We start from the raw sequence: 11,873 nt of genomic DNA on the forward strand, positions 1-11,873 counted from the left end.
CTGCTACGTATAAATTAATATAAAAATAATTAAATTGTCATAAACATTACTCCTTCGTCAATAATAGCTGTAAATAAATGTTATTCGTCAGGCAATAATTTTCAACAACGCGTAGCGTGTTCGTAGCACCTTTGTTAAGATCGCTTATGTTAACAATTAAAAGGATTATTGTATGACGGCATATTATTATAATTAACTTATCTTATAATTTCCTTGTTTTAAATTTTAAAGGACGTCTATTTTATTGATTTCTTTTTATTCTTTTTTCAGAACAATTTATCAATAGTATTCTATTAGATATGATATTATTAAAAATGTTATGATGTTGTATTCAATACGTATTTGTAATCATTTTAAAGCGTTGAGTTCTTTCTGGATCATATCGTTATAAATATGCAAATCCTCGTTGGATAAATTTGTTTTCTCTTGTACATACATCTGCGCCAGGGAGAGGTCTCCTCGTTCCGCCCTGTTTGGTTTCTTACATTTTTAGGTAAAACGAAACCGTTTAAAATGCTAAATTTTCTTATTCGACGCTGCTATGTGGATACTTACAAAATCGATCTGAAAAGAGCAATTGTCGATAATTCAACAGAATGATGACGTTAATCAAATCGCCAGTAAATGCGATATAAATTGTTACTAGAAGAGGAGAATAGAGGTGTTTCGTGGAAATCCAATAAGTTTTGAGTGTTGTTATTTTTTTCGTTGTGTGATGGGGCGTGTCGCGAGCGGGCCCGCCCAGCGGCTGCCGCCCGGCAGTCGTCGCTAGCTTTTCACGTTGAAAGCACGTAACGCGCGTCATAAAACTCAAACCGCGTATTTTGTGTAGGAGTTATTGAAAGAAGGTAAGTGTTAAATAAACTTTAATAAATATTGTGTGAGAAATATAGTGAAAATATTAAATTCAGATTATTCTTACGAATAAGTTAAAATATATACTTAACTTTTTATACGATTTTAGAGACTTTTTTAAATGGAATTTTTAATAAAATATTTAATTGATGTTACATGATAGACCGTGTACTTTAATAAATCAATTGAGCATTAAAAATACATTCATTAACATTAATTGAAAAGTTTTTGCAAGTTACATTACAGGCAACCATTATCATGTCTAGTAAAGACAGTTCACTAATTTTAATAATAGTTTATTATTTACATGTATTCATTATAAAAACGTGTGACTTATTGAAGGAAAGAAAGGTATTTTTTTAAATACGTAAATATTTATATAACGAATTGTATACGTAATTCAGTTTCATACATAATAATATTATACATTATACTTTACTTTTATACGTTATTAGTGTTGTAGTACGAGTGATAAGTTTAGTTTCATTAAATAAACGTCATTAGTGATTGCTTCGGAACCATTATTTTCAGAAGACCCTCAGCGTCGAGAGTGTCGGGGACGTTGTCGCAATGTTAATATGAATAAATGGTATGAGTTTTAAATATACAATTACGCATTGCGACTTTTCCATTTTTTGATTTTGAAAATTTGGTAAATATATACTTGAAAATCGTTTGGAAATTATTTGATATCTTAGATAAGGGTTGTGAACTGTTTTACAGCTTCAAATAATTTTGTTAGTTATGCGATATATACGGCAAAATTTTCCCTATTTTTTTTTATTATCTGTGACTTACATATTTTGTTAAATCCATCAGCCTCCTTTTACGTTACATATATACCTTAATGTATATATTACTCTATATATTACTCTATAGATAACGAGAAAAATACTACAATAATAAATAACAAATCGTAAAATTAAAAAAATTTTATAACAATTTATAGTTTTATTAAAAAAAAAATTAGTTATCTGAGATTGAGTATTATTTTATCAACTTTAAAATACAGTATTACTTAGTAAAAATATTCATAATACTTATAAGAGAAAACACAAATAAGTTATTATAATATTTAATATTGAACTACAATTCACAATAAAGTCTTATTAAATAATCTTTTATTGATTCGTAATTTTTTTATAAATAAATGTTAAAATAGTGAGAGATAACACTGAAATCATATCTGACCGCAAGGGATAGTGAAAGGCACGTAATGAGTATAGTCAACGAATTCAGCAAAATTTTCAATACTCTTACAACGATCTCTGACAATATGTACTTAGTATTGTAATTTCAATTGTCTTCAAGTAGATCTCACCTTAAAACCGAAAACTAGGTTCAATTTAATATTATGCTACAGAAAATAATAATCCATTTCTGCTACATTTGTAAGGACCATCTTACAATGGAGTAGAGTGGATGAGTAGCAGAGTTAGCTCCCAGCCTACTCCTCAACAGGAGAGGAGGCCTTTGTACAGCAGTGGGACATTTACGAGTACTAATTTTATGCTTTTACACTAATGAGACGGAGTATTAAATCGTATAATACATGTCTTTAATACTTGTTTAAGATATTTAAAAATTAAAAAAATATATATCTAGATTCAATAGTTTTTTTTTTTTTTATAAACGAAAAATACTTTCTGTGTTAAATAAAAGACGTAACGAAGATTTAGAACTTCGTTTTTGGAGAAAAAAATTTAATTGCATAGTCGGGCCGCCGTTCCGCGGCTCTAGGCAATGATTCTTATCGCGTGGCTTATTGAAAAAGGGGCGCATTCCTATCACGCATAAATCAGGCCCAACAGTATTTCTTTCAACCACTACACGCTGGATTTTATTGCCCACTTATTGGCCAATTATTACTGAAATCAATGAAAAATAGCCTATTCACAGTCAGAAGTCAGAAACATACTAAACTATTATACAAAACGATTTTATTATCATCCATGACAGTCTTTTTTAATTCAAACAGTTTTTATTTTGTTCACATAATAGGTATAACCTGTTTCAATATATAATTATTATATCTTTTAATTATATATTTAAACGTTAATATAAAATATATTTAATTATTGTGAAAACCACTGTTAAATTGTTTTTTTTTATTTACATTGGCTAAAATAGAAAAATTCTCAGGCATCATTTTGAACTTGGATTACTAAAAATTTGTTTTGTTAAATAATTATATATCTCTTGGCTAAGGTTATTGTGGTATAAATTAAGGTAAGAGTTATAAAAAAATACACGGGATTTTTTTTAAAGAATATTTTCATAGCTTAAAGGTTTTTCGAAAGGTTTTTTCTATTATATTTATAACGTACGGATTATTATTCTATTAAAGTAAAATTAATTTAATTATTTCAAACTTATAATTTTATATTTCATTTAATGTTAAATGCTACCTGTAATGGTCTAGCCATATCAATGTTCAGTCAGCGCTTTACGACACGGAAAGCTAAACGCACAGTTAATTCATGATACCTTAAAACATTAGTCATTTGATTATTATTATAAAATAGTTATATTCTCCACTAGAAACATTTATTTACACTTTATGCTAACATTATCGTGAAACAAACTCAATTTATAAAATGGTACATCGAAACAGTAAACAATCAAGAAACAAACAAACTCAGTCATGAAATCTGGACCAATTTCTCCGACGGTCTTTTCTCAAGTATTTTCCAACGAAAACATATTTTCACCTTTCATATTCTCACTCCATGGAGTCACTTTTAAAGCAATGTTAAGATGTTTTTAAAAAAATGTGTTCTTAAAGAAAGTGAAGGAAAATCTCCACAATGTATCCCGGAGAATATTTTGAGATAATTGGAAGTCTGATGTAGCAAAATTTTAAAGACCACGGATTGGAATTACCTAAACCCTTCAAGCCCGCTGGACCCATGACATGAAGAAAGTGGCGGGGCCCTAGATCCAAAACACGGAGAACCGAAAGGTTTATGGGCCTATGTCAAATAGCCAATTGCTATTGGCTGATGATGGTGAAAATGGTTATCTCTTATGTTATGGTAGTTGTTAATTAGTCAACATTTAGCCTTTTAAATTTTCTTTGGATGTTTCCAAAGTTGTGCGGCAATGAAGAAATATATAAAAATTAGAGGGTTTGATTCTTAAATAATACTTTATAAACCGAACTATGATTTAGTAGATTGTCAAACTAACAGAATATATAACTACAATAATATGAGATTAAGAGTTTATATTCTATGTTTACACTTAATTGCCAATTGTTTTTAATGTTTGATGTGTATTTTTATTCTTGGTGGTATATGAAAATGTTAGTGTCCTCACTAGTTTAATATTTAAGAACTTTAGAATCCATAAATTTCTTCCTACAAATGAAAGAAATAAATATTTCTTGTATTTTGTATAGATCACCTAAATACCTTACCCAGAGAAGTACACAAAACGTGCCAGAGCGCTCTTTCCAGATGTTTCGCAACAATAATTAAAATATTTAGCAATTACAAATGATCAAGTTAATTAACATGTGTAATGTGTAACCTCCAACTTTAAATATAAAAAATATAACGTAATAACCCTAAAATATCTAACAGTTAGTATCCTTTTCGATATCTGTATAGGTTCGATATCTGAAGTAGTTACGTGCTTAGCCTCAACTAGGACTCGACTTTGTTTAAAAATAGACAAACGGAAACGTACAGAGGCGAGTGCACCAAATGTATCATTTCATAAAGTTTACGTTAGTAGGTGTATTTATTGCTCGGCGGCCATATTCTTTTCTCAATTGTTTAGGTTTGCACGTAACGATGACGGTAGAAATGATCGTTGCGTATAATGCGTTCCAACTGTTCTATTCTATACTTGTGGTGTATGGAGCGATGAGCAACGGTACTCCACGGAATACAACTATAATACTGTATTCTATTATAGGTACTAAAATATTATGACACATTTACTTAGGTATCAAATGATAATAATAATTGTTTTTAAATGATATTAAAATCATTAAGGATTTTTTGTTATTAAACAATTATCGACTCTCAATTTTACATGATTATAGATTTATAACACAAAAATTTATATGGTTGTTCTTTAACTGGATTGAACTACATAACTGATTGTAATGAATAATCGAGAGATAACTCGAGACCTGGAAAGGAATAAAAACATACAAATAACAGTCGCGAGGAACAGGTATAAATCCGGGCAAACACTACTGAGTATATGTATTGTGTTTATAATTTATATCGGGTTCAGCAGTAAAGAAAAATGTCGTAGGATAACCTGTATGTGTCCTGTGAAAATCTACTACTTTTGTATCCACTAAACCGCAGGAGTCGACTGAGACCAGAAGTGCAACATTTAAAGTTTATTTGTTGATTTTATATTTTGTTTTCTCCTTAAATCGTCAGTTTTATAAAAATATACATGTAAACTCGTAATATCAACATGAGCAATAAAGACCTTACTGAGCTGAACCAATACAATCCTCAGTAACCAATTCCGAAGATTCAAGATGCAACGATCTAGAAATATGATAACAATTTCGCTGCTAATTCGTTTCAATTATTTAATAAATTGAAAGTACTATTGCAACGATACGAAAGCTATTTGGTCCTTAACATGTCACAAGCAATTATATAAATGCAAAGTGCATTAAGATCGTTTTGTATTTGGATCAACGGAACACGTAAGAGGTCATTTGCATAACACCTATCAATCTGAAGTGCGGCAAACGTTACAGAGTCCTATTAAGGTAAGATTGTAGCGTTGATTGCAAAACTACCTCGTCGCATGCTCAGTTTGAATTACAATTTCGATTACTCCAAAGCAAATCGGTATAGTTATGGTGTGATTCTAACGGCAGCAGCGCCACAGTATTGATCTTTTATATCCTTATTTGTACGCGATCATCTCATATTTTGATTTTACTGCCCATTAACAATAAATAAATAGATTTCTTGTAATGAACGTGGAATCATAACACTAACTTGTTAATCATAGTAAAAACTAACAGCGGCTTGGATTGGAAATACTCTGCATTGAGATCACAGCATTTTATTATTGTTTTGAGTGATTTAAATAAATAAATCAAGCGACCTCTTATATAACCAATCGCCCGTATTGTAATGTATTTTCCCGCACACGACGCTCTGCCCACCTCATATTTTGATGCGCTTATTTAATTATAAATATATACGATAAATAGCAAAGTGTAATCGTGATTATTATTCTAAATTTATTTAATGCAGTTGGTATATTTATCTACCTACTCCTCTTTTCAAATAAGCAATAGTGACCGCGGGCTTTACTGAAGATAATTTTGGGGGCGTAATATTTATGAAAAAAGTGATTTGTTAAAAGTGTTGGCAACATTTGTTTTAATAATGCCCAAGACCTAAACTCTTTTGATCTACGTTGACATTATAATATTTAATTCAAAAATATATACCAGGTTAGCATATCCTGCATCCGTTCTGAACTTTTTGGTCATAATTTGAAAATCTCATGAATCGAATTAGTATTTCGAAAAATTCTCTTCGGCAGCAAAGTTATCGTATTTATAACGGCTGAATTAGACCTTAACTATGATGTGAAGACATTATGCTGCGATACTTAATTATAATAATACATTTAACAATTAATTTTATTTATTAATTCAAAAGAGAAAGAGCATATATATTAAATTTTCCGATACTGTGCTCAGTAATTAAAAGTTTGTCAAGACGTAAATAAATATTTTTTTAAACGTTTGTAACTTGCTTTGATTGTCTATATGCTTTAATGCTTCACTATAATGCACCGCGCGATCCATTGATAATGCCATCCATACATGCCTTTTGGTTTATAATCCCTCTGGTATGACATAAGTTTTAGCTGAAAAGATACACGTGATAAACATATTTCAGCAATGCATCGTGCTTTATATACGAGCTATATCGTAACAAAGTACAGTCTGCACGATGTCTCGTGTTTACAAAGAAAACAAATAAATGCATCAGACACGTGGCTCCGTGTTTGTTAAAGCTAAGGCCAACAGAACTCGCACCTGACTCAAAGGAGATCATTGTTTACTACCCGATTGATTACGACGCAGCCATTCCACCTAATACCTGAGGACTAATTGGAGACCAACACAGTAAGGGCTGTCATCAACGACCACAGACACATCGCTGTTTGAAGTCTACTCATTCGTAAATAAATGTTTATTTATACAGGTTTAGGTACTCCTTGTCTTGTAATTATTAATAACTTTATCCTCGTCTACTTACTTAACTTTGTAACTTTTATATAAAAACAAGATAAACGATCATAAAATTAATTAGTTTTGCAAAGACAGTGTTCTAAATAAACTTATAACATAAATAAATACAAAAATAATAGTAATTATATATTATTAAAAATACGTTGTCGCTTTTTTATTTCTACGCGATAATTTTTAAATCGTAAATGTCATCCCAGTTGGAAAAGTCTTGTTTTGTTATAAAATAGATTCTGGGGGATCAGCCTTTACTCTTATAACTAATAATAATAAAAACCGTGAAAAATTCCGTCATTTCTGAAAAATCAACCATATATATTTCCTTTAAGAGCAAAACTTTGTTAGCTACATACAAATTTACGTGCATATAATTATTAATTGCTCATTTAACATTATAAGGCAAGCATCCTCACCGTCATAATACTAAGGAATGTATTCTTAAAACCAAAATTAAATGTTACGCAATTCTCAGAACCGGTGGTCAGCATCACGTACATACGTGTGTTTTAGAGGACGTTTATTGTTTCAAGGAGGAAGCCCTCCCGAACTATCGGCCGGAGCGCTCCCGACAAACATGTAATACGATTGTTTTCAAAATAAACACTTATAACTATTCTTGTGGTTTTATTCTTTGACGGCTGTTAATCTTTTTCTGTTTATTTCTCTTGGGTCATTTAAAACGACTACTTTTATGAAGGAAACGTTTTTACTATTTTGTGATCGGAATGCTTTTGTTTCTTCCTTCAGTACTGTGACAACGATTGTTATTTGTATTTTTAAGATAATTTAGAACAATCTTTGAAATTATTTATTCCATAGAATTAGTTCATGTATATTATTGTGTTAATATATCGGTATTCAATTCAATTCAAAGCTTACAGTTTTACAGACTGAGTCAAAAGCACAGATAAATAATGTTCTTTAACTAATAATAAAAACAGGTTGACATATTACATAGATTTATTATGTTATTAGTTTCCGCTCGTGGATTCGCTCGTTTGTGTGGGGAAAAGCAAGTGTTAGGCATATCAAAAGTACCTATGTGCCATTTCAAACTTTAATCTATCGTTGTGCCAAATAACATTCAGATCCGTTCATCCATAAAACATGCATTCATTCGTTCGTTCAAACGTTCAAGTTTATAATATTAGGAAGATAGTTTGGTGTTCTATTGTCATATAATATTTTAATGTTGCGCTATGCGATTTATTCATTTTATAATTCATCCTTTAACAAGATATTTGTTTTTAGACGGCTGCGATTATCATGGAGGGTTTCCTTCATCATATGGCGCCGCAGTTCCTGCACCCAGCGCTGCAGAGTTTCGGTTGTGGTGCATTTCGACCGATAGGAGGTGCATTTCATCCGCTTTATCCCGGAAAAGCATTTGCTAGACATTTGGGGGAGCAATATGCTCTTGGACAAAGCGTCGGACAAGCATTAAGAGTGTGTATAACTTTGAGTTAATGCGAATTAAATAACCAGTTTATTTATATGTTTAATATTCAGAGTTACTTTGTCGTATTAAATTGATGTACGAAATTAATAATTTTTATAATCCTGATCCTGAGTATCGCTTTGTAGCGCACAAGTAAACGCATTGTGGTGTTAAGTTTTCTTTTGCCTTTGCTATTACTGTTAAGTTGCCACTATTAAGTTATTTTCTCATTTAACGACTAATTACGCTATATACTTTTACTTCTGTATATACTAAAGCTATGTATACTTTTGTAGCAGAATATCTGCTATTGTATATCTTATTCATACAGAGCCTTTTTGGTGTCCTGTCTGTATTAGATCTAATCGAAGACACGCAGATTTAGACTACTACTTTATTCATTTTGTTTTGAATATGTATTAACACTTTTTATCTGGTTTGTTGCAATTAAGTACAATTAGTAAATTGTACAATATTTTATTTTATATATTGAAATCGTACACGTAGCGCCATTTACTATAGTGTCAAAAAATACTTTTTTTCTTACTTCCTTCTTGTCTCTGGCTCTGTTTCGAGTTGTAACAAGAGTGTGTGTCTGGCAGTAATAAATAAATATCTTAATGAAAAAGGTATTATTTTTTCATCAAATCATTATAAAATGGTTGATCGACATATTGTTATTGAGGTGATCTAGAGTGCAATTTGGTTTAGGGTGTCCGCGACGACAACAGCACTCCGCCGCTCTATCGGCACACGTATGCGGTGCGCGACGACACGAGCTCTCCCGGCTCTGCGGCCTCAGCCTCGCCGCGGCCCTGCAAAGACGAGGACCAACCAGCTACCGCTACTTGTTCCGACTCCCATGAACTATTTTCGCGTAAGTAATATAACCTAATTTTTCAATATGACGACCTCCGTGGTCGAGTATTATGTACACCGGTCTTGAATCGCTGTAGAAAAACAAGTTCATGTTTGTGGTACTGTTCTGATTTTCCATAGCACCAGTGCTTTAGCTACTTCCATTGAAGTCAGAGTAGTGTATGTGATGCTGTCCAATATTTATTTATTAATTTTTCAATATCCTAGAAATCTTGGATAATTCTCACAAAATACCAACTTTAAGTTACATTAACAACTAAATCTTTTGACAGCGGACGGTGAACGTAAGTCCGCTTGCGGCGTGTGCGGAGCCAGACTCGGACCAGGCGTTGCGCAGGCGCATTTCTTGCAAGAACTGCAGCATTTGTACAGCCTAACAGCGATACCTCGCGAAGCGGCAGCTCCTTCACATTCGCTTCATCACCAAGATGAGGATGCTCGCTGGGAGGTAATTATAAGAACATTATTTTAAAGAAAATATGATATAAATGTGCACTTTATAATTCATAAAGTATGATTTATTTATTATTAAATGAGAGTATATTTTATAAACAGACCTACCAACGTATCCGCGCAAACCGACAGAGGAGACTAAAGTTGCGTACACGCAAGCGTCACCACACTGTGGAAAGCATGCTCGGCTACGACTTAGAAGATGAAAGGCGCGAGGAGCGTCCACGCGAGTCTCGTTCGTACGACGCTGAGGACGAGCCTGTGGATGTAGAGGGCGACTCGCTCGGCTGGCCGGAAGCTGCCATAAACGTCGACGGTACGTTGTTTATAACATAAGCACGTAATACGCACCTTATACTAGTTGGTTGACTTGTCAACTATGAGTCAGGAACTAGAAACATATGCTGGAGCAGCAAACGCTGCTCTCTGCAAAGTGTACGTCATAATATTTTACGTAAATATTTTTGTATTTCAGAAAAAGACTCACGCAACGATGGAGAAAAGATACACCTGAGTTACGCTGAAGATCTTGAAATTTCGAGCACCAACGACACGATGCAGTCGCCTGAACGCGTGAGGTATTTTCTAAGTACATCACACGCAAACGAATTCCCTTCTAATGCACAAACACTTTCAATTTATATCAATTAAAATAGAAGATTTCGCCACCTGCTTATAAATAACAATGGGCCATAGACTCTTATTGTAGAAGTTCTATACATTAAGTTACTATTTTAGAATCTTAGAACTTTGTTACACTGGCTCACTCACTTAAGTAGAGCGTAGCGATGTGAAGAACATTTATTGGTTGTAGAATAACCAATGTATGGACGCTATCTACACGTATAACTTGCTAAATACATATATAATTCAACGTCGTTGTCTTTAGACGTAGTAAACTTTTCTTCCAGAAATTAGTTAAAATAAAAAAAAGTCGAGCTTTTATTTTAAATAAATGGCTCAGTAACTCATGACAAATAAATTCGAATGTATCCTTATCGTGAATACAGGATTGAGACCCCCAAGCCTCTGTCACTCGAGTGCACCAAGACGGAGAGTGTGGAGAGGCCGGCCGAGGTGAGCACGTCGGAGTGGGCCGCCGGCACGGACGCGTGGCCCGCGCTCGCCGACGCTTACGCCCACGCTCGCCACAAGATCGACGGCGAAATGCCTTCCTCGACAGACTCGCGCAACTAAACCTACTTTATTCCTTAATCATATTCTATGATTTTTTGTGTCCGGATGGTCTAGCAGTCACTGTAACTGACTTCTGTGCCATCGGTTACTAGTTCGGTACGAGTACAGCTACTAATCACGAATACTTATCGTTATATCTATGATTTGGGTGTATTCAGACCCTTGACACAATGTCATCCGAGTGAGGCAGTTTGATCGTGAGGTTTCATTCTTTTAGTAGAAGGAAAAAATTGAGTGTGGACGAGTAACAACGACACGTCAAAATGTTGGCTTACTTCGTAGTTCTTTTGTTATGGACTAAAACCTCGTAATCATTTTCGAAATTGTGTTTTTAAAGTTAATATAGCCATAATAAATAATTATTTCAAAAGAAACTAATTATGACTATTGTCTTAATCTTATCATTTTGTTGGATTTTATTAAGGTTTGCCAAGGTTACTTCTAAAAAATATTAATATAAGATATGTACATATAATGTAACTACGATAGCCTAAAATATCTAAAAAAAATAGTATCATAAATATACTTAGACTAAACAGAAGTTGAGAATGTAATGTAATTTAGTATTATCTTAGCTTTTAATCAAAATGTTTAAAATATATTTGGACACCGAGCCAATCATATCTTCACTTTGTAATTGTTTTAAAATTTCAGCAATTTCAGCGTTTTAAACAAAAGTAAGTTTTGGTATAGATTTATAATGACATCGCGTCACCGCTTAAATCCGCAACATATTTTTACCGCGCGTATTTTAAATAGCGTGTACGTACATATGATTACAATAATTGTTACAGAAAC

General features: G+C 32.8%; 1 protein-coding gene across 2 annotated transcripts; it reads left to right on the top strand.

Annotated features, from left to right (window-relative positions):
• Nucleotides 1–1,384: 1,384 nt before the first annotated feature.
• On the top strand, nucleotides 1,385–11,225 carry LOC124543210 (protein Teyrha-meyrha). 2 transcript variants are annotated; one of them, XM_047121326.1, is made up of 7 exons: nucleotides 1,385–1,444; nucleotides 8,360–8,554; nucleotides 9,258–9,423; nucleotides 9,698–9,873; nucleotides 9,981–10,194; nucleotides 10,354–10,456; nucleotides 10,889–11,225. In XM_047121326.1, the coding sequence occupies exons 1-7, from the start codon at nucleotides 1,442–1,444 to the stop codon at nucleotides 11,073–11,075; spliced, it is 1,044 nt and encodes a 347-aa protein (XP_046977282.1). In that variant the 5' UTR covers nucleotides 1,385–1,441; the 3' UTR covers nucleotides 11,076–11,225. The 2 variants fall into 2 exon arrangements, with proteins under 2 accessions (XP_046977282.1, XP_046977283.1); XM_047121327.1 differs by having other exon boundaries at nucleotides 10,354–10,451; nucleotides 10,889–10,974.
• Nucleotides 11,226–11,873: the final 648 nt, after the last annotated feature.

This window comes from Vanessa cardui, chromosome Z (genome assembly GCF_905220365.1).
Source record: "Vanessa cardui chromosome Z, ilVanCard2.1, whole genome shotgun sequence".
In the NCBI taxonomy this organism is placed as follows: Eukaryota; Metazoa; Arthropoda; class Insecta; order Lepidoptera; family Nymphalidae; genus Vanessa; species Vanessa cardui.

Excerpts from the sequence above, each read along its gene's own strand:
- LOC124543210 (XM_047121326.1), top strand. Across the intron at positions 8,555-9,257 it reads GCGTCGGACAAGCATTAAGA|GGTGTCCGCGACGACAACAG; the intron begins GTGTGTATAACT and ends AATTTGGTTTAG. Across the intron at positions 9,874-9,980 it reads ATGAGGATGCTCGCTGGGAG|ACCTACCAACGTATCCGCGC; the intron begins GTAATTATAAGA and ends TTTTATAAACAG.